Here is a 24,748-nt window from a genome sequence, read left to right on the forward strand (position 1 = left end):
ATCGATAATGCATTTCATTCTAATGTTTAACTTTAATGAAAACAAAGTTGGAAGGTACTGTAAATGTAAAGAACTAATTGGGGTAAATATCCATTCATAGGAAGAGGAATTCGGGAATGGAATAGTTTCCAGTTTCTTCAAAATCATTTACAAGAAGACTATGTAAACAACTGATAGGGAATCTGCTACCTGGGCGACAGTCCTATATGCTATATTAATCATAACATCACTTTCTATAAGTAGCACACATATAAAGCATTTTCCTAGTAGACATAATATTGTGATTAAACATTTCAGTGAAATACAGTATTAACAAAAGAACGTATGAAAAGAGCAGATTAATACAACGCCAATATTGAAAATAAAAAAGATTAGTCATAATGAAGACACGAACCTGGATACCTTGTATTATGAAGCGAGCGTGTTAGCCATTACGCTAAAGTAAAGAACTTCATGGCTGTTCCGTATTGAACTGGGAATCACGAAAGTAATTAAATACAATGACATCTACCTTTTCAATACATACAAAACTGTTGCACATAAATTATATTACAACATTTTTATTATTATAAAGGTACCGGTTTCGACATGTTTTCAATGTCATCATCAGCTTTACGCAAAACCAAGCAAGAGAATAAATTCACATATAGCAACATTACACATATACTAGGTAAAATTTGTATAATGACACATTTAAAATAGTTCATATAAAATATCTGAGGATTGCTACGCGTTGGCGGCGTAATAGTCTTGTATTGTTTTGGTACACGAGTTGGGGCACTTTCTGCAAAGTTGTGCTTTGGTATGATAACACTTTATGAACACATTAAAATCTTGATAAGGATCTTATTCATAGAGAAATACAGCACTGAGGAATAATATGAGCACTGTTGGTGGCATGGTCTTCTTATCTTGAAGTTGTACTATGTGCATCGGAAGGTGGTTAGTGTACATGTAGGTCCTAGGATGATAAGAGGACCGAGGTTCCTCAGTTCAAGCGGAACGTGAAACCTAGAGAAAGCGGAGAGCTGATTTTAATATCAAGTTCTGTAAAGGGCAAGTCAAATGAAGCAAAGGTATAGAAAGTTAAAGTGTGAGAACTCACCTTGCCGCAGGAGTTGACAACTGGAGCAGGTTTGTGGGTAGAGGTAGTTGGGAGAGGGGAGGAAAGGAAGGGAGGGGCTTGGAGAGGAAACTCCTACAGGGGAGGTTTTGGGGGCGGGTCCAGAGGGCTATGCGGTGGGGATGTATAGCAAGGTAGGATGTTATGTAATGCGTGGACGATGGAACGCTTTCTCCTGATCTTAACATCTTTGAGAACTGTAATAATAAAGTCGTAAAGGACCTTGGGTTTCTCAGAAATTTCATTTAAATTTGGGTTGAAAAACTGACTGAGGTGTATGAAGCAATTTTTGGTGACATCTAGGTGAACATAGCTTCCAACTTAGTCATAGAATCCCAAGTCACCATGAATAAAATACCTCTAGATTTACAAGGAGAAGTAAGACTAGACGTAAAAAGGAAACTGAGTGAAATATATACCTCTGAAAATAAAATGACAACCCCTAATAAAAAAAAAATAATAATAATAATAATAATAATAATAATAATAATAATAATAATAATAATAATAATAATAATAATAATAGAAGTTCTTTCGTTGAATGGGAACAGATCCTTAAGCTTAAAAAGAAAATCAAGGATAATAGCCTCATCATCACTAAAGCGGACAAAGGGAATACAACCGTCATTATGAACAAAAACGAGTACATAAATAAAACAAACCAGATTTTTAAGAATACTGTAGTTCCTTTTCTATAGTGAAGAAAGATCCCACCCAGCAAATCCAATGTCATTTAAAACAAACCCTAAAAAACTCCTCATTTCTTTTCACTGATCAGGAAAACGCAAAACTTTACAACATGAACCTGAGTCTGCCCACTGCCAAAGCATTCCCTAAGATCCACACGGTCGGTGCCCCCATCCGCCCAATTATTAAGTATAGGCCTAGCCCACTCCATAAACTTTCTCAGTTCATTCAGAAATTCTTTAAGAACTACAGGTTTTTGTCAAATCTGTAAAAAAAACACTATAGAGCTGATCAAGAAATTAGATAACTTTGAATACAACCCCATTATTCCATCCACTCGTTCGACATTACTAATATGTATCAAAGTATTAACACCAAAAAATTAATTCCCATCAATGAAAGAAATCTAAATACACACAGTTCCCTAAGCAAACTTGAGATCCGAGACTTCATGAAGATCCTGAAATAAAAATCAATAAAAACTTCTTTATCTTTGACATCATCATATATAAAGAGGATGGACTGGCAATGGGGTCACCGGCTTCGGGGATCGTAGCAGAAATATATCTAGATATCTTAGAACATACAATGATTGACAACAATGACACTTTTTCTAATATTCTATTTTGGTCTAGATACGTCGATGATACTTTGGTAATACTAGATGATAGGACTACTAGTGCTACCTCTACTCTTGACAATCTCAACAATATAGATCCAGATATTAAATTCACCCTCGAGTCGGAATCCAACAAACAAATTAACTTCCTAGGCCTCACGATAAGCAGGCTCCCACCCTCCCTAAAATACAGTATATATAGAAAACCCACACAAACTGCTACAACCATAAGACAGGAAAAAAAAAAAAAAAAACACACACACGCACGCACGCACACACACACACCACACGTGCTACTTATAACAGCATGGTCGACCGCGCATTTAAAATACCAATGTCAAAAACAAACTTAAAAAAAGAATTAGATACCATCCGTTCCATGGCTAAATTCAATGGATATGACTGTTTCATAGAAAGAATAATAAATAAATTCAAGCATTGACTAAATACAACGTTAGGAAAAGAAAAACCCAACCCTATCACATATTCTACCTTCACTTTCAATGAATACGTTTACAGTGTCACCAACATCTTTAAGAAGCTTAATGTCAAGATATCCTTTCATACTAATAATAGGAATGTTGAAATAATACACAACTCTACAATAAACAAAAATAACACCTTCCCGAGGTCAGGGGTATACCGGTTTAGTTGCAATAACTGCAATTCCACGTACATAGGACAGTCCGGATGAAACTTCAATATCAGGTACATAGAACACGTCAATGCTATTAAATACAATAGGTTTTCAGCAGTGGGCCAACATATGCATGATACGAAACATACTTTTACCACCAAAGACCAAGACTTGGAGATTCTCAGAACCTTAGGAAAAGGCCCTCTCCTATATGTCACCGAAAATTGCTTCATACACCTTGATCAATTTTTCAACCAAAATTTAAAATTAAATGAAATTTCTGAGAAACCCAAGGTACTTTACAAATTTCTCATTAAGGTTCCCAAGGATGTTAAGATCACGAGAAAGCGTTCAATCTTCCACGCATTACATATCATTTTACCTCGCTATACATCCCCACCTCATAGCCCTCCAGACCCGCCCCAACACCTCCCCCGTAGGAGTTTCCTCTCCAAGCCCCTCCCTTCCTTTCCTCCCCTCTCCCAACTACCTCTACCCACGAACCCGCTCCAGTTATCAACTCCTCTCCATAGAGTAAGCTTCCTGGCATGCTGCGGCAAGGTGAATTCTCACACTTTAATGTTCTATACCTTTGCTTCATTTGACTTGGCCCTTACAGAACTCCATATTAAAATCAGCTCTTAGCTTTCTCTAGGTTTCACGTTCCGCTTGAACTGAGGAACCTCGGTCCTACATATCATCCTTCGACCTACATGTACACTAACCACTTTGCGATGCACATAGTACAACTTTAAGATAAGACGACCATGCCACCAACAGTGCTCAGATTATTCCTCAGAGTTGTACATTGACTTAGCAAATGTCATGGGATAGTCACCTAATAGCGTGTGGGGCCTCCTCTGGCCCTGCGAACTGCAGTGAGACGCCATGGAAGTGATTCTACAAGTCCCTGGTAGTCCTCTGGATGCAGCTGACACCAAATTATTTGCAGAGCGACCACCAATTGTTGTCTGTTCGTGGGTGCAAGATCCATGGCACAGAGCCCGCGTTCCAAGACATCCCAGAAATGCTCGGTAGGGTTCATATCGGGGCTCCTGGGTGGCCATGGCAGTCGTTGGACCTTCGCTGCAGGTTCCTGGAACCATTCCCAGGAGAAGTGGGAGCGAAGTGGCGGCGCGTTATCATCTTGAAACACTGCAGAACCGTCTGGGTGCTGGAAGGACAAAAGTGGGCGGAGAGGGTCTCCGAGCAGCTCAACATACCGCGTACGATTCAAAGTCTCTTCCAGAACAACTAGGGCGCCCCTTCCATACCAGGAAAATGCATCCCAGACCATAACGGAAACACCAGTGCCCTGGACCACACCTTCAAGGCAGGCGGAATCCATCGCTTCATGTGGTCTACGCCATACACGGTGCCTCCCATCAGCATGGTGCAGTTGAAATCGTGATTCGTCTGACCATATCACATTACGCCATTGTTCCAGTGTCCATCCCTGTAAACTGGCGACAAATGCGCGTCGTCGTGCCCGATGATGTTGGGTTAAAAGTAGCACCCGTGTGCGGCGCAGGCTCCCATACCCCATAGAACCCATGTTCCTATGGATTGTCCACTGGGGGACGTGTCTAGCACTGCCTGTGTTGAATTGAGCTGTGATTTGCTGCACGGTTGCCCGCCTGTCACTATTGACAATCCGTCTCAGATGTCGCCGGTCACGGTCATCGAGGGTGGCTGGACGGCCGTTCGTTCGTCTGTTGTGGACGGTGACACCCGCATTCAACCATTCACAATATACCCTGGACACGGTTGATCGTGTGAAGCCGAATTCCCACACCACTTCCGAAATCGCACTTCCCATCTGTCGGGCACCGACCACCATACCCCGTTCGAACGGTGTCAGCTCACAACGATGTTCCATGTTATACCTGTCACAAGCAAAGCCACTGCTCACAAGGTCTCCTATACAACTGCTGCTAGCACAGGGGGCGTGTGGTGCGCAGACAACACACCTGCGCATCAGTGCTCCGCTATACCATGACATTTGCACAGTCAGTGTATTTCTCTACAAATAAGATACTTATAAAGATTTTAATGTGTTCATAAAGTTTTTTCATACCAAAGCACAAATTTACAGAAAGTGCCCCAACTCGTGTACGAAAACAATACAAGACTATTTATAGACAAGAAAAGTGTTCCACCGATCATTACTTATTTATTGTGAAAGGAATATTACACTAGTATCGGTTTCGGCCTTTCATGGCCATCATCAGCTAGTACATAACATTTATAGTCATTAAACAAAATCACAAAGATGTTACGTTAGATCATCCAGATGTCTAATGGAGAATGGAAATAAAATATATTGCAGTATTGTTAGGTTAAAATATCTGTGATTAAAGGTGGTGGTGATGGTTACAATAAACTAAAACCTATTGAGTGTACATGGATATGAGTACATTAAACACATTAAAACATATAGGCCGCAGTATAAAACACTTAAAAAATTTAACATATTAAGATGAAAGATGACCTTTTTCCTTGCCAAACCAGGCCTTGTTTTGCGCATCTTTTCCTGTAGTTGGTCTAGGAGGTTTGCATAGTATTGCCCTGTAACTGTTTGGCCAGTAGGAAGATAATCTATCAGCAGAATGCCTTTTGCATTCCAGAAAACTGAGGCCATGACCTTTCCGGCCGAACGCACTGCCTTTACTTTCTTTGGTGGTGGTGAATCAGCATGTTTCCACTGCTTTGACTGCTGTTTTGTCTCTGGGGTATAGTAGTGGACCCAAGTTTCATCTGAAGTCACAAAACGGCGCAAAAAATCTTGTTGGTTGCACTGAAAACAGGCCAGACTTTGTTCGGACATTTCCAATCTGGTGCGTTTATTGTCCAATGTCAAGAGCCGTGGCACCCATCTTGCGGATAATTTTTGTCCTATCTAATTCTTCGGTTAAAATATAATATACCCGTTCAGAAGACATCCCTACAGCTTCAGCAATCTCCCGCACTTTCAGTCGACGATCCTCCATGACCATTTTATGCACTTTTGCGATAAATTCTGGGGTCGTAAACTTTCTGGCCGTCCACTACGCGGATCATCATCCAAGCTCTCCTGACCAAATTTAAACTCGCTGGTCCACTTAGCAACAGTTGAAAAATAAGGAGCAGAGTCCCCCAGCACGTTCTGAAAGTCGGCATGAATTTCCTATGCTTTCATACCTTTCTTTACAAAATATTTAATCGCTTCTCAAATATCAGTTTTTTCCATTGTCACAAATCACTACGCGGGAACAACAACAAAGAGTTGTCACTACCACACTCCTGCAGCTAGAGCACTGATGCGCTACGTGTTCACTCACAAAGGATGTGCGATTATTGCGCGGGAACCTCGTTGCTCTAGCACTGACATCTAGCGGTGATTCTGAGAACTCTTCAAACCGTCCTCGTATCTTGGCAATGTCCTAACATCTGCAGGTCTTGAAAGGCAACTGGAGAAGAATTGAGCTATCAAGGAAGCTGAACATCCGCGGACCAAGCAACAAGTACACCAGTTCCTTGGCTTGTGTGGATGGTATAGCAGCTTCGTGCCACACTTTGAAGAGAGGGCAATACAACTCTGTGATCTACTCCTTAACAACCGCCTGTTCCGATGGACCAGCAAGGAAGAGACAGCAATCCAAGGCATTACGGCTGCGATATGAAACGCTCCCGGTCTAGCTCATCCCGACCCTCAACAGAAGATGTGCCTGCAGACGGACGCCAGCCATTCCGACCTAGGAGCAGTGCTATTCCAGGAGAAGAGCGATGGAGGAAGGGACATCATCGAGTATGCCAGCAGAAAGCTATCTCCCACCGAACAACGCTACTGCACTTCCGAGAAGGAAGCCTTAGCCCTCGTGTGTGCCATGGGCAAATTCAGAGGCTACATGAAGGGGAGGAAGTTCCATATCTCAACCGATAACGCAGCTCTCAAATGGTTGAACTCTGTCTCTGTCTCAATATCTAAATTGATGCGAGGGTCTCTGTTAATCGCAGAATTCGGTTTCGATGTGTCACGTCCCGGGACCGATGAACATAGGAGCAGACAGTTTATCTAGGCACCCAGCGATGGAACCTGAAGTTAGCAACACCATTGTCAAGAGGGATTTCCACTAAATCACCAGAGCAAACCCAATGAACCTGTCCTTATGATCATCAAGAAGGAACTTGAGCTGGAAGTAACTAAGCAATGGCAAGAATAAGGCAAGCCCTGTAGGACCATGACGCAGAGGATCAAGAGACAGAACACCAATAATAGACTCGTCCCGAGGGAATTCAAGATGTGCTACAAGAACTTCCGGGTTGACGGAAAACACTTGATATACAGATCGCACCTCTCCGACACGCCTGAAGTAGTGGCGATCCCTAGCCAGCACACGACAGACATCCTCGAGAAGTTCCACGACAGCACTGAAGCCGGACATCCAGGAGGTGAAGAGACATACCATTCTATCCGACAAAGATTCTTCTGGGTTAACATGCGGAAAGACATCCTTGATTATGTAAAAGAGTATTACATCTGCACCTCCACCAAAGTGAGCAGCACGAAGGTAGATTCCAGTCAGCGAGGAAGACAGCCACAATGCCCTTGGGAGGTCATAGCCCTGGAGTTGACTGCTAATAATTGTCGACCTCTTTCACAAGATGGATTGAGGCCATTCCGATACCAGAAATCATGACGAGACTCATCACTAGTCTTTTACAAGATGAGGTATTCAGCCGCTATGGTTATCGACGGTGCATTCTGTCAGACAATGGGAGTCAGTTCACGTCAAGGAAGTGGCAGCAAATGATGACTGAATGGGGTGCGGAGCACTTGACCACTGGACCACCGCAAGGGCGAATCCAACGTACCGATGGAACCGGGAGCTAAGAAGGATGCTACGGGTCCACCTAATAGGCAAAGATACCGCAGTCACTCTTTGCCCTGCGACGACACATCAAACGTGTCACTGGCTATTCCCCAGAGAAGCTGTTCCTTGGTCGACACCTATACGGCATCGGGATTGGGAGATTCATCCACCATCCACTTCTCGTCAAGATGATTCAGTTGCTTCCCTAGCAGAGTGTCAGCATAACCAGCTGCAAGACATCAAGGAAAAGCAAGCTTTGACCGAGAAGAAATCTCTTACCCAGACCAAGGCTCAAAATGTCGAAGAGACCCATATATTCCTACCAGGCCAACAAGTACTGCAACGTAACCACCCAGTCAATAATAAGATTGGACGGTTTCACGCAGGTCTCACACCTAAGTGGGTTGGTCCCGTTGAGGTGGATAAGCAGCTGGGCCATAGGATCTACTTACTGAAGACCAACCCTCCTGTCAAGGTCCACACATGGGATTTGTGGCGAGTCACCCAACCGCTACGTATAAAGAATAAGCCTACTGCAGCCGCCACGGGCTCACCTGGAGGAGAGGCTACTAATGACACAGGTCAATCTGGCCATGAGGAGGAGAACGCATCGATTACCACCAAGGAAGGGACTCTCAGCGAGGCGACACCGACCCCGGACACGGCATGATCCGGTCAAGAGAAGGAAAGCACATCCAGTGACGTCGAGGAAGAGAGAAGGTATAATCTACGACAAGGCAAACTGGACGAGTGTGATAGACTGTTGAAATTTTTTCAAGTTATAAGGGGGATATTGACTAATATAACTTCGAAACAATATTCTTTAACCCATGGATAAATAATGCAGATATCAAGCTCAAAATATTATTGTGCCCGTTCGCATCTCGTAGACCAACAACAAAATGGCGGCGTAGGAAGGTATGGCCCATGCGATCTACTAAGGCAATGAACTTCGTATCAATGCAATGTATAGGAGGCTATGTACGTCACGGAAAGGATAGGTTTCGAAGACACTGGAGAACAGTAGAGGCTCATTTGAATTGTTTAAAAAAAAAATATAGCAGCGGGTGAATTGTTTAACGAGACTCTAAAAAATTACTTTCATGTAGACAAGACGCAGATGCGAGCAGATCTACATATTCCAAGAATAGATTTGCCTACTGAAGAAGAATATTAATTATATATATTCGCGACAGCATATAATTAAAGTATTCATCGCTGTATGCCAGTAGATGAGCCGAGAAAAAAAATATAAATATATAAATTTTGGTGATATACGACGGATTTGGAACATCAAGTAGCAACGTAACGATCGAAAGAATCGGAATTCACCATTGTGAAATATTTAATAACTACACACGAGAAGAATATAACTACCGTAGCAGTAAAAAATAATAACTATTTACGGAGAAAACTTTTTACAGAAAGAAAAACTTTAACGATTATTTTAAATAACAGAAAATGCAGAATATCATGACTAATTACTGCGCACAGGGAATTCTTTTCATTGTCAACAGATACATGATGATGACTGTCTGCTAATTCATCAAGATGGACCGAACTGGGGATATGTACCGTCGAATCAGATGACCAGGCGGAGATTATTGGACAGACCAACCAGTGGAGATAATGACGTTGGATGAGCATCGGCCAGCCGAAAGACCGGATGATACGAAGTGGTCTGACGAGCTATGTAACCAGCAGATGACCGTGAATGTCCAGCTCAGACAGAGATCCAGTTCCAATCTGAGTGTCTAGCAGCAAGTGAAGGACGGAGCAACCACCAGACCAGATGTAGCAACTGACGAGCTAAGTCCATACTTTTCTATAGTAGAGTAGTTTCTTGCAATCTGCACCCTCAATCTATTTTGGCATGTGCTGAGAGTTTGGTGATTTATGAAGTAATTAAGAACGCGTGTGTAATATAAGTAATGTGTGAAATACTTAAGATTTTAAAATTAGATGGAAGTGATGAATTAGAATGACAATATGACATATACTGGATACTGCACTAACACATCGACAGTGGAAATAATATCCGATAAGCAAAGGTATGTTACTTGAGTAGAGCTAGAATCAATGAGTCTAAGTTACTAGTAAAGGTTCGATTAATCTCGTTTTACCTGAGTATAGTTTACGTCACGAATTACCTGCGCAATACGATGATCATTGACAAATTAAGTATTCCTTTCGTCAGAGAAAGAGGGCATATGAATTCATATTACTGTTATTAAAAATAGAGGTTATTGACTGCGTATTTTGCTAAGCAATTCTTGAATATTTAGCATATGGTTTCGGAGTTATGGCTATATGCATGCGGCTAAATGGAAGCCGACAGGATGTTAAAGTATCGACGGTAGTGTATTGAAATGTGATTATATATTGATGAATGGTTTAAGCGAAGAGATTTAATTATGTTCTACGGGAAGTGTAAGAATTGCTATTTGACGTGTTAATGATTTATTAGTAATATAAGGTGAGTTTCTATGCCATGTTTGAAAATATACGTCAAGAAGAGAATTCCGCGCAGATGACCATTTCAAGGTAAGGTAAACATGAATTATGTAGAATTGTGTATCGTGACAGTGATATTGTGTTTGACTTGGGTGAATAACAGGTACTGCGTAAGAGAGAGTGTTCTTATATATGATGCAATAGACTCATGATTGATTATATATCTAGTATTTCGTGGAGCGGTGATCTTACAGGTTGATATGAAATACCTGCATTCTATACTATCCATACATGTTCAGTAGCACGTATATAAATGAAATATTGAGACAGTGCAGATCATGAGAGTACATTGAGCCACAATAGATGAGTGTGTAGATTAGAAACTATTCGAAGAGTTAGTTAGATTTTTTTTTATTTCTACTCAGATAAATATGATTTTAACTCAGTACATAAAAATGAAGAATATTACAATGGTTAGTTAGGAGCCAGATATCGTAGGCACGAGGGTGGTATTGCTTTAGCTCGTAAGTCGTTACTTGTTCACACTAGAAAGATATTACCTAACACTCGGAGTTCAAACCTATGAAAGACTTTAACTTATGAATGGAAGGTCGGTGAACACTGCCACAATTTAATACACGCGAAAGTGTATACTTGGGAAACATGTCTCATATGTTGTGAGGATAACTTTAATAATTAACAGAGCAGTATTTACAATATGAAAATTTTATTTGATTCCTTGAATGCTCAATGATCGCAAATATTATTAAAAAAAAAAAATGTAATACTTTCGGAACATGGCTACGAAGGTTCACATGTGTATTTATTGGAATTTGAACTTATAAATGAGAGAATGTTTGCATTTTTTTTTTTTTAAGTTCCACTATTTTATCTTAAATGAGCCAGCGCTGACTCTAACTTATTTTCAAATGATGAGATAACACGGAATTAATACTACCCAGATTTCACTATATCTCGAACATTAATTTTTTGTCAATAAATAATCTTATATATTTTCTTTAGTATATGACTGAGTTATGATTTCTGTTCTGGTAACGTTTAGAGTTAAGTTAGTTGTTAAGTTTTCTAGATGTAAGCAATCGACAAGTTCTTACAAACGAAATGCGAGATGATTCCTAGATATCGGTCGTCATTCTCGTGGATATTGATACTCCCATCACGAGTACCCCAGCGGCCAATTTCTCTTCCGAAACCACGTTAAATAATTACATATAAAATCTCAGATTTTATGGGCGGAAAAAGGATACCCTGAGAAGAATTAATGAGCTACCGGGATAATCTTGCACTGACCGTTGCAAGAGCGGGTGCAAGTATTTAAAATGGCTGCCCAACTGTGGGGCAATTGAAGAGAAACACACCGTGGGAAAGTTATTAAAATGACGCCGCAATGTGTGACGATTTGAAGAGAAAGACACCGCGGGATCATTGAATATTGGTTGCCAGAGGTAATTTTTGACATCATAACGTGATTTAAAATGGAGAAAGATGCCGTGGGAACTGTCGGTTGCCAAAGAATAAAATGCCGCAACAGTGGAACGAGTGAAGAGAAATACACCGTGGGAACGCCAAATAAAGTGAAAAAAGTATTGGAAACGGTCTTCACTTTGAAATAAATTAAATGTCGCATTAATGGTTGGCGCCTGAAGAGAAACACATCGCGGGAGTGTATGAAAATAGTCTGATAATTTATATTACTTAATAGGCAATCATGTGACGAAGCTCGAAATGTAGGTATCGGGTATAGAAAACATGTCACTAATGTATTGAGTAATTTATTAATTATTACCACATGGCTGAACCTGTGAAGGTATATTAATAAGGAATTATTGTATTTATTAGATGAATGCTTCTTTTTAATAATAATAATCTAGGGTAAGGTGATTTTAAGTCAATATGAAATGAAACTTAGTTAATTTTAATTATGGTATAGGCTGATGGCCATACATATAAATATGGAATGCAGCATAACGGAATTTTAATTTATTTATTTCGTAACATGTTCCGAAATGTGAACGAAATCATAGATTTGAACTCTTGGTCTGGTTGTTGTTGGTCTATCTGGTGAGATGGTGCCGATCTCCAGGAAGGTCCATCAATATTATTATTTACTGAAGAGAAAACTTCAAACTAGTGCATATAGTGCAAACCTTGAACTATTTTTAAACCTTGTAGACTAAGTTATTGTGGTGTGTGTGATATAATATTTAATATTTTGTGAACTTAGAGGACTGTTAGGCAAATAAGTGATTTTTAACAAAATAGAGAGCTTAATATAAACTTTGAGATATTATAACGAATATATAGAAAACGACATAAAATGGCAACACAGGGTAGAGTTCAGACAAGAAGAGAACAAGAAGAGGAGATGAGAAGAGCTCAAGAGAAACAAGAGGGAGCGCCATTATGGTTTCTCGAATATTTGAAACAACAACAAGAAGAAAGACAGAGAGAAAAGCAGGAGCGTGAAGAAAAAGAGAGGAAACTGGAAGAAGAAAAACAGAAGGAGAAACATGAGCGTGAAGAGAAAGAGAGGAAGCTGGAAGAAGAAAAAGAAAGAAGACGGATAGAAAAGGAACGAAAACAACAAGAATTGTTTAGAGAATTTCAAAAGGAACAAGAAAAGAAACAAGAAGAATGGCAACAAGAACAACGCGAAGAAAGAAAGAAAGAACATTATGAGTTGATGCAAGAATTGCACAAGAAACAAGAAGAATGGCAACAGAAACAAGAAGAGAAAGAACAGGAACGGGAATCAAGATTCCAGAGATGCATCATTGAGATGAGAGAGGAAAGAAGAGAGGATCAGCTAAAACAGAAAGAATCTTTAGAAGAATTCGTTAGAAAAATAGAAGATGAACACAAAGGGATGATCGATGAGCTACGCAAGAAACAAGAAGAAGCGACTGAAGAAACAGCGAAAACACGGTCGGAAGTATATGAAGTTAGGAACGAAATTCAAAACATGCAGACGAGGTTGACTGAAACCATGGAGAATAGAAACAGGGAAATACACGAGGAAATAAATAAAATAAATGAGATGGTAACAGAGAGCCAGGAAACGATCCGAAAATTGGAAGAAGAGAAAATAAATGATATAACAGCTGGTATGCAAGGATTAAATCTAAGGCAACAAGACTTAGATGAGAAATATGACCAAGCTGCGAGCAAAGTAGCACAGAAAATTGATGAATTGAAGCAGAAAATAGAAGATAACAAGGTGGAATCGGAACGAAAAATCGAAAAGACGGAAGAAGTGGTGAATCAGATCAGAAGGGAAATACAGGAGATGAAGGTGGAATCACACACGGCGAAATCTATGGCCTCAAGCTCTAGTGATAGACATAGAGCAGTAGAGGTACAGATTAATGAGAGAGAGAACACACCTTCAGGGATAAGCGACCCAAGTAGAAGAGATATAGAAATATTAAACGGTAGTAATCAGAGTGAAGGAAGTACGATAATTAATATTATTAAAAATTACGACGACCGCCCGAAACATTTCGACGGTTCAGCTAAGACCTCACCGAAACAATTCCTTAGGGACATAGAGGAATATTTTAGGGAAGGAAAAATTCAGGAGGAAAAGAAATTGAGAATTATCGAAAAACATCTGGACGGGAACCCAAATATTTGGTTCCAGGCTTTCAAGTACACATTCCATAACTATGACGAGTTTAAGGTAGCTTTCCTGAAGAAGTTCTGGGATCCTGAGATCCAGCAACAGCTAAGATTAGAGCTGTACTCAAGGAAATTTTCGACTGCAGGCCAAACTCGCTTTAGTGATTTCTTCTCCCTACAATTTCATCGTTTTCAGGACTTAGATTCTCCACCTAGCGAACTGGAGGCAATTAAAACTATTCAGAGGCAATTACCACTCGAAATACAAAGATTATTAGCAGCCTCTGATATACAAACTGCTATTGACATGGAGAGACGATTAAGACAGATCGACCTAACGTCATCCTGCTTAATAGAGAGGAACCCCAGAAATATAAGACAAATAGAAGCAGTCAATACGCTCAGCTCCGAAATCACTAACCAAGGACTAGATAAGGGTCATGAAATTAGGACAGAAGATTGTGTTAGAGCCCAAAACAAAGAACCAAGAAAATGTTATTGTCAGTATAGTGGTCAACAGCACGGAAGATGTGGGCAAATTGGAAATAGAAATAGTTTCCAGTATAGGAGTAACATTCGATATGGGAACAGTAGAAGTCGACCATATCACAGGAACAGAAGGCGATACGATGAGAGGAGAAGACCTGCACAATATAATCAAAATGAAGAGAATAGGCGATATCTTCAAGAGTTAAGAGAAGAGAGACAAAATAGGAGCCGATGGGAGGAAGCCATCAAAAATAAGGATATAAACGGAGACCTCGAAGGCGCAGAAAGTCTCGAACTTCAGAATTATAAACGAAGAAGACAGGAAGAAGGTTGGAAGGAGCATGAAAATCATGGGAACACAGAAATTTACCAAACATCTGAGCGAAAAAAAAAAAAAACGCCGATGATGAACTAGTTAAACACGAAATTGTAAATATTAAACCGTTAGTGAATATTGTCAAAATTCGCAGTTGGGTAGTAGCACAAATAGATCATTGGGACATTCAACCTGAAGATTTAATTAAAGAAGATACTCGTCACGAAACTCAACCTAAATTCAAGTTACCAGTAATAGTTGTGAGAGTGTTCAACACCCGATTGTACTGTTTAGTGGACTCTGGAGCTAGCATAAGTGTAATGTCATATACCTTATTCCAAGAGCTAAATCAGAAAATACAGATACCAATCATACCTGTATCTGGTGTAAAAATCCGAGGCATAATTCCAGACAAGTCTGTTGAATGCAAGATACAAGCCTACTTAAGTATAAAGATCAGAAAATATGAATTTGAGCATCCATTCATGGTTATGAAGAAAATAAAATACGTCATTTTTGGAATAGACTTCATGATAAGCTCTAGGATGACAATTGATATGGATAAGGGTGAAATTCGATTTCCAGTGGTAGAAAATGATGGAAATAGAACTGTAGAAAGAGTTCAAATTAGTAGCACACTTGAAGAAAACGAATGGTTGAAGATCGAGGGAAAAGAAGTGGATCTATTGGACGGAGAGAGCCAAGAACTAGAAGAAAAAGATCTTAGCACAGAAATAGAGCCGGAATTAATCATGAGAATTGAGGAAATCGTTGCAATCGAAGAGGAGAGCTATGAAAAATCTGAAATTTGGGAAGCTATTACTCAAGCTGCGGTATCTGCAGAAGAAAAACGAATATTGTACAACATCATAAACAAATATATTGAAGTTTTTAGTGATAAACCAGGGCAGATTCCTAACTACAAGTACAAACTGATAGTTACTGACTGGACACCATATAAGGGAAAAATATATGATGTGCCAGAGAAGTATTTCACTGAAGTTAAACAAATCATCGAGGAAATGTTAGCTGATGGATTGATCGTGAAGACTACCACTCCATTTCTGAACCCTATAGTAATTGTAAAGAAAAACAACGGAAAACTGCGTTTGTGCCTCGATGCGCGAGTCCTAAATTCCAGACTGATTCCAGAGTATAGTCAGGCCCCTAAAATTAAGGACATTGTGAAGAGATTTCGAGGTCAGAAATATTTTACGAGTATGGACTGCACAGCTTCATTTCACCATATTGTACTTGAAGAAAAGTCACGGTTATTAACAGGTTTTATGTTTAATAACCAAACATATGCCTATTGTCGGTTGCCTTTCGGATTAAAGGTCAGTTCGGCAGTATTGATAAGGGCACTAGACAGAAGCCTAACGAGTGAAGTAAAGGACTTTGTAAATTGTTATGTTGATGATCTAGTCTTTGCGAGCACTACCTTCGAAGAACACTGTGTCAAATTGGAAAAGCTATTAAGTAATTTACAGAGAACTGGCTTCAAAATAAATTTATCAAAATCTAAATTTTGCCAAAGCCAAGTACTTTTTGTAGGTGACGTGATCGATGGAGAAGGGATAAGACCAAATCCCGTAAAAATAAAGGCAATATGCGATTTCGCAAGGCCGACTAAAGTAAAGCATATAAGGCAATTTCTTGGGTTGACTGGATTCTTCTCAGACCATTGTGAAGGTTACACAGATACGGCTGCACCGTTACAGAACTTGCTAAAGGTCAACAATAAATGGAAGTGGAATGATGAGGCAGAAGAAGCATTCATCAACATGAAAGAGCTGATGAAGAAAAGTATCAAACTGGGATATCCTGATTATCAACAGAGATTCATAATTCAAGCTGATGCATCACACGTTGGTGTAGGAGCATGCCTATATCAAGAAGATAATGAAACCAAAAGCCGAACTTATTTGGCATTTACCAGTAGGAAACTTAGAAAACATGAGCAACATTATACTACTACTGAGCTTGAACTACTCGCAATAGTGCACGCATTACAACATTGGAGACGTATAATTTATGGCTACCCAGTAACAATACGGACAGACCACAAGGCGTTGACTTTTGGGTTAAAAGCCGTCATGATCAGCGAAAGGATAACGCGATGGATGTTATTCACGCAACAGTTTGACCTAAAGATTGAACATTGCAGTGGAAAGGAAAACATCTTAGCTGATGCATTAAGTAGAAACCCACATGAAGGTGAAGAACATGTGCTAGCAATCGAACTGGATACTCAAGACGAACAACTACTAAGAAAGTTAGAGAATCTGAGAGAATTTCAAGAATCTGACCAGAAATTAAAGATCATCATCGATAATTTGGTTAACAGGGAATCAACGCCAGAACTCACAAAGAAATATGAAATCGTAGACGGAATACTATTGAAAGTAGTGGACAAGATCAGTAACAGCAAAAGAATTGTAATACCGGAAGAGCTACAAAGAGAATTAATCTGGCATACTCATAAGATGACAGGACATGCTGGTATAGACAAGGTTATAGGGACGATAATGGAGAAATTCACGTGGAATGGATTACGAAGATCAGTAAGAAACATAGCAAAAACATGCGATGTGTGCCAGAGAGTAAAGCATAACAATTACACATGCGGACATAAACCGATCCCAATTATACCATCTAGAGCTCAGGAAATTTATGCAATAGATATTTTTGGAAAGTTGCCCACTGCTAGGAAGGGAAAGAAATATATACTAGTGGTTATCGACATATTCTCTAAATATATTTCATTGCAAGCCATACAGAGAGCCAATACTAAACAAGTTTTACACAGCCTCATTAATAAGACATTTCCTGAAATGGGAAAACCTGAGAGGATCCTTACTGATAGAGGAACACAATTTACTTCAGTTATGTTCCGCGAACGAATAAGAAATGAGGGCATCAAGCATACGTTATGCTCAGTTCGTCATCCAGCAGCTAATCCCGTAGAGAGATATATGAAGGAGATCGCTAAATTCGGGAGAATATATTGTAGTCAACAACACTGGAAATGGATAGATATGCTAGATATCATAGCTGAAAGTTTAAACAACACGGTTAATCAATCAATAGCCCAAATTCCTAGCGTAGCCCATAAAAATGTTCACCCACAGAGAACATGGGACAGCATTTTCACTATGCAGCTAGAGAAAAAGCCAGATCCTCAAGAAATAAATCTAAAGATCCAACAGAGACTCAAGGATCAGTCTCAAAAACGGTTAAGAAGGCTACGGAATAAGAAGTTCCATCCACATTTCAAACATGGAGATCTAGTTCTGGTTAAGACTGCACCAATATCAAATGCACCAGTAAAAATATGTGCTAAATTTCTGCCGTTATACAATGGTCCCTACAGAATCGAACGCGTACTTGGGAATAATGCGTATGAAATAGCAAGTTTAAATGGCAAATATCGTAACGTACATAATGCATGCAATATCAAGTTGTACTTCCAAGAGAATCAGCAAATGTAATAAGAACTTAAGATATAAGAAAGTCTAAAGCCATTAAATGACCTACCATTGTGAAATGCGCAAAGAGGAAGGAATAAATATCTTTATTACGACCACTAGAATGAAGAAAAAGCAGTTGCCAAATACATGGTTACGGGACAGGTAAACAAATTAATGCAACTAGGACGTAATCGATATCAATCTGCTGATATTCGATAATTGAATAGATAATATCGCAATGGCAGTGAATATACGAGATGCAAAGTCACATTTGAGATTCAAGTTAACAATGAGAAAATATATCGTGACCAATATATTTTCTTCATGCCAGGGGGATTAAATGTGCCCGTTCGCATCTCGTAGACCAACAACAAAATGGCGGCGTAGGAAGGTATGGCCCATGCGATCTACTAAGGCAATGAACTTCGTATCAATGCAATGTATAGGAGGCTATGTACGTCACGGAAAGGATAGGTTTCGAAGACACTGGAGAACAGTAGAGGCTCATTTGAATTGTTTTAAAAAAAAAAATAGCAGCGGGTGAATTGTTTAACGAGACTCTAAAAAATTACTTTCATGTAGACAAGACGCAGATGCGAGCAGATCTACATATTCCAAGAATAGATTTGCCTACTGAAGAAGAATATTAATTATATATATTCGCGACAGCATATAATTAAAGTATTCATCGCTGTATGCCAGTAGATGAGCCGAGAAAAAAAATATAAATATATAAATTTTGGTGATATACGACGGATTTGGAACATCAAGTAGCAACGTAACGATCGAAAGAATCGGAATTCACCATTGTGAAATATTTAATAACTACACACGAGAAGAATATAACTACCGTAGCAGTAAAAAATAATAACTATTTACGGAGAAAACTTTTTACAGAAAGAAAAACTTTAACGATTATTTTAAATAACAGAAAATGCAGAATATCATGACTAATTACTGCGCACAGGGAATTCTTTTCATTGTCAACAGATACATGATGATGACTGTCTGCTAATTCATCAAGATGGACCGAACTGGGGATATGTACCGTCGAATCAGATGACCAGGCGGAGATTATTGGACAGACCAACCAGTGGAGATAATGACGTTGGATGAGCATCGGCCAGCCAAAAGACCGGATGATACGAAGTGGTCTGACGAGCTATGTAACCAGCAGATGACCGTGAATGTCCAGCTCAGACAGAGATCCAGTTCCAATCTGAGGGTCTAGCAGCAAGTGAAGGACGGAGCAACCACCAGACCAGATGTAGCAACTGACGAGCTAAGTCCATACTTTTCTATAGTAGAGTAGTTTCTTGCAATCTGCACCCTCAATCTATTTTGGCATGTGCTGAGAGTTTGGTGATTTATGAAGTAATTAAGAACGCGTGTGTAATATAAGTAATGTGTGAAATACTTAAGATTTTAAAATTAGATGGAAGTGATGAATTAGAATGACAATATGACATATACTGGATACTGCACTAACACATCGACAGTGGAAATAATATCCGATAAGAGAAAGGTATGTTACTTGAGTAGAGCTAGAATCAATGAGTCTAAGTTACTAGTAAAGGTTCGATTAATCTCGTTTTACCTGAGTATAGTTTACGTCACGAATTACCTGCGCAATACGATGATCATTGACAAATTAAGTATTCCTTTCGTCAGAGAAAGAGGGCATATGAATTCATATTACTGTTATTAAAAATAGAGGTTATTGACTGCGTATTTTGCTAAGCAATTCTTGAATATTTAGCATATGGTTTCGGAGTTATGGCTATATGCATGCGGCTAAATGGAAGCCGATAGGATGTTAAAGTATCGACGGTAGTGTATTGAAATGTGATTATATATTGATGAATGGTTTAAGTGAAGAGATTTAATTATGTTCTACGGGAAGTGTAAGAATTGCTATTTGACGTGTTAATGATTTATTAGTAATATAAGGTGAGTTTCTATGCCATGTTTGAAAATATACGTCAAGAAGAGAATTCCGCGCAGATGACCATTTCAAGGTAAGGTAAACATGAATTATGTAGAATTGTGTATCGTGACAGTGATATTGTGTTTGACTTGGGTGAATAACAGGTACTGCGTAAGAGAGAGTGTTCTTATATATGATGCAATAGACTCATGATTGATTATATATCTAGTATTTCGTGGAGCGGTGATCTTACAGGTTGATATGAAATACCTGCATTCTATACTATCCATACACGTTCAGTAGCACGTATATAAATGAAATATTGAGACAGTGCAGATCATAAGAGTACATTGAGCCACAATAGATGAGTGTGTAGATTAGAAACTATTCGAAGAGTTAGTTAGATTTTTTTTTTATTTCTACTCAGATAAATATGATTTTAACTCAGTACATAAAAATGAAGAATATTACAATGGTTAGTTAGGAGCCAGATATCGTAGGCACGAGGGTGGTATTGCTTTAGCTCGTAAGTCGTTACTTGTTCACACTAGAAAGATATTACCTAACACTCGGAGTTCAAACCTATGAAAGACTTTAACTTATGAATGGAAGGTCGGTGAACACTGCCACAATTTAATACACGCGAAAGTGTATACTTGGGAAACATGTCTCATATGTTGTGAGGATAACTTTAATAATTAACAGAGCAGTATTTACAATATGAAAATTTTATTTGATTCCTTGAATGCTCAATGATCGCAAATATTATTAAAAAAAAATGTAATACTTTCGGAACATGGCTACGAAGGTTCACATGTGTATTTATTGGAATTTGAACTTATAAATGAGAGAATGTTTGCATTTTTTTTTTTAAGTTCCACTATTTTATCTTAAATGAGCCAGCGCTGACTAACTTATTTTCAAATGATGAGATAACACGGAATTAATACTACCCAGATTTCACTATATCTCGAACATTAATTTTTTGTCAATAAATAATCTTATATATTTTCTTTAGTATATGACTGAGTTATGATTTCTGTTCTGGTAACGTTTAGAGTTAAGTTAGTTGTTAAGTTTTCTAGATGTAAGCAATCGACAAGTTCTTACAAACGAAATGCGAGATGATTCCTAGATATCGGTCGTCATTCTCGTGGATATTGATACTCCCATCACGAGTACCCCAGCGGCCAATTTCTCTTCCGAAACCACGTTAAATAATTACATATAAAATCTCAGATTTTATGGGCGGAAAAAGGATACCCTGAGAAGAATTAATGAGCTACCGGGATAATCTTGCACTGACCGTTGCAAGAGCGGGTGCATTATTATTATTATTATTATTATTATTATTATTATTATTATTATTATTATTATTATTATTACTTGTGAGGTGTGGCTATGAAATTGTTTACATCTATTATTATTATTTACGTAGTTGTGTACGAACTTTATTGGTATAATCATGATTTATTATTTGTGAGGTTATGTCATAGAACATCTGCAGTATATATACGCGTTTATTTAATGTAAGAAAACGTAATTAATAGTATATGAATTATTATTACCTGTATATATGATGTATAAATCCACTGCAATACTGTGCAACACACTGTAACAAGTCCAGAACAACGCAATGTGCGACTGGAATCATGTAGAATCTTCCTTAACACTGTCAATAGGTTATTGGAGAATCTCAAATTTACAAGAAAACATGTGTCATTCTTCTAGAAGCCTGGCCAGGCAACATATATAAAGAGGCAGTCTTGGGAGTAGAGTTGAGTTGTTTTTAATGAGACTTGTGTGGAAGTCGTGTTAGCCGAGTGTCTGAAGTCAAGTACAGTGAAACCTCGGAATGCGAGTAACTTGGTCTATGAGTGTTTTGCATGATGAGCAAATATTTTAAATACATTGTAACTTGATAATCGATTGAGGTTCTGCAATACGAGCGTCACGTGTACCTACGTTTTCCCCTCCCCTGTTCGTTTATTGAATGGATGAACGAGGTCTTTGGTCCTGTAGTGAAGAAATACCTTTCAGAAAATAATCTGGCGCTCAAAGTCTTGCTGGTTATGGACAATGCTTCTGCTCATCCTCCAGGCCTTGAGGCCTTGAGGACGACTTGCTGGAGGAATTCAAGTTCATTAAGGTTAAGTTCCTTCCTCCCAACACTACTCCAGCCTATGAACCAGCGAGTCATTTCGAACTTCAAGAAGCTATACACCAAAGCACTATTTCACCGATGCTTCAAAGTGACCGAAGAAACAAACCTTACCCTCCGAGAGTTTGGAAGAAATCATTTCCCTATCGTGAACTGCCTGAAGATCATCGATGAGGCCTGGGATGGAGTCACCAAGAGAACTCTCACTTCCGCTAGGGGAAAGCTGTGGCCTGACTGTGTTCTCGGACATGACTTTGAGGGGATTGTTGGCGACAGTGAGCCGCCGATTGCCGATGAAATTGTATCCTTAGGGAAAACTATGGGGCTGGAGGTGAATGAAATGGACATTCACGAGCTGGTGGAAGAACATAGCCAGGAACTGACCACCAACGAACTGATGGACCTGCATCGCGAACAACAGGAGGAGGTTATGGAGATCTCGTCCGGGGAAGAGGAGGAAAAGTCAATGGAATCTCTCACTTCAACTGAGATTTGGGATAAGTGCAAAATGTGGGAAACGGTGCAAAATTTTGTACAAAAACACCACCCGAATAAGGCTGTAGCAGTGCGATCGATGAATCAGTTCAATGAAAAAGCAACGTCACATTTTTGTGAAATCCTCAAAAAGAGGCAAAAGCAACAGTCATTGGACAGGTTCATCGTTAAAGTTGCACGAAAAGAAAACAATTCCAGTGAGCCAACAGATGGCAGTGATTCTGTTAGTGAAATTCGTGCTACACAGTAACTCTTCTCATGTCATCTCTCGTCTCCCTCACACCAGCAATGGTCTCCCTCACACCAACAATGATTCTATTGTCAGAAAAAGTGCACAATAATTTGTTTTACGTATATTTTGTTCCAGAAATGATATGTGAATAAATATTTTTGAGTCGTGGACGAATCATCTGTGTTTCAATTGTTTCTTGTGGGAGAACTTGCTTTGATATACAAGCGCTTTGTATTACAAGCATGTTGCCGGAATGAATTATACTCGCAATCTAAGGTTCCACTGTATGTGAATTTGTTACGTTGGTAGTTGGTGAAATGCAAGTGCTGCAGTCTCCAGTCTTCTTCTACTTCTTCGTAGAAGTGTTTTGTTTCAAGATGGAAGTTTATTAGTGCATGGAAAACATGTAAATAACTTTTAAATAAAATAGTGTACACAACTGACAGCATTTTGTGTGCGCCTTTGTGGCTACATCAAAGACCTGGACAATGCTTGCGTGGATGTCACGTCAAATGAGTCGAGCGAGTTAAACTGCCAACTTAAACATATCACTACATACGAGGAAATCTGTAAAATAAAATTGAAGAGAAGGACCACAAACAATGCATTTGTACTTTTCTACATCATGCATACATGAAGGTGTATCTGCAGCAGAGGAAAGCTAGGCAAACACCTGATAGGCAATCTGCCACCTGGGTAACAGCCCTAAATGCAGATCATTGATGACTGATTTGATGAAGGTTGAGAGAAGCTCAAAATTAATATCTTAGCTCTTGCATTTTACTTGTAGTGGATTTCTGTGCAAGGTACGGAAAGCATGGGCAAGCTAGTTATTGAATACATGTGTGATAATTATCGATGAATTATGAGAACAGCAACTAAATTCCTCACATCACAGCTTCATGAGATCAATTAAAATGAAAGATCACCTACCAGACGAATATGCATGCTCCAGATTGTTGAATGATGTAGCCGACATATCATAATGTGATTCTTCTCCATCTTCTTCATTGCTACACAGTATCTGATCTCCATATTCTTCATCCAAAGGAGAGTAGGATACACAAGGCACTGCACTAGTTGGCTCGAGCATCTCTGCTGAATCTGGTCCCAATGTAGTTGGATCTCCCTAATATAGATATTCATAAATTAACAACTCATTTTATAACCTACTTCAAGAAGAAACATTTCTTTATACTGATCAGTAAAGCCTGTGTTTCTTTGACATGAAAATTTTAAGCATGCAAATATGACACAAATTATGGTAAATATGATAATAATTTGTTAAGAAGGAAGACATACTTTCCAGTGTTGACTCAGTTAAATGTAATTTAAAGCTTTTCAGTCTGTCGAACACGCAAGTTCAACGTACAAGGGCGAGTCAATAAATAAGTCGCAAACATGTGTGTGCCTTATACCATTTGAAATTAAGCGCGCAAGTTTTGCCAGCAGATGGCAGCATACGTATGTTTGTCATACGATATCTCGCAGGCACTCAGTCAGTCAGTCAGAGGCTGTTAGTGCACGATGGCACATGCGAAGAACAGCGCGTAGTTGTGCCTTTTTTGTGAGCCAAAGGACTGTTCTCACGGAAAGCTGTGTTCAATTGGATCCAGAAGTTTAACCATGGAAGGAAAGGCAGCACA

The 24,748-nt window shown here is 39.2% G+C and overlaps 1 protein-coding gene across 1 annotated transcript in view; it reads right to left on the reverse strand.

Moving 5' to 3' along the window:
- Positions 1–24,748, reverse strand: part of LOC136864226 (lysine-specific demethylase 5A) — an 843,789-nt gene that overhangs the window by 145,062 nt on the left and 673,979 nt on the right. Inside the window, exon 25 of the mRNA XM_067140948.2 lies at positions 24,036–24,231. Within this exon, the coding sequence (XP_066997049.2) occupies positions 24,036–24,231 (196 nt within the window). The remainder of the gene's footprint in view (positions 1–24,035; positions 24,232–24,748) is intronic.

The sequence above is a fragment of the Anabrus simplex genome, chromosome 2, assembly GCF_040414725.1.
Source record: "Anabrus simplex isolate iqAnaSimp1 chromosome 2, ASM4041472v1, whole genome shotgun sequence".
NCBI lineage: Eukaryota > Metazoa > Arthropoda > Insecta > Orthoptera > Tettigoniidae > Anabrus > Anabrus simplex.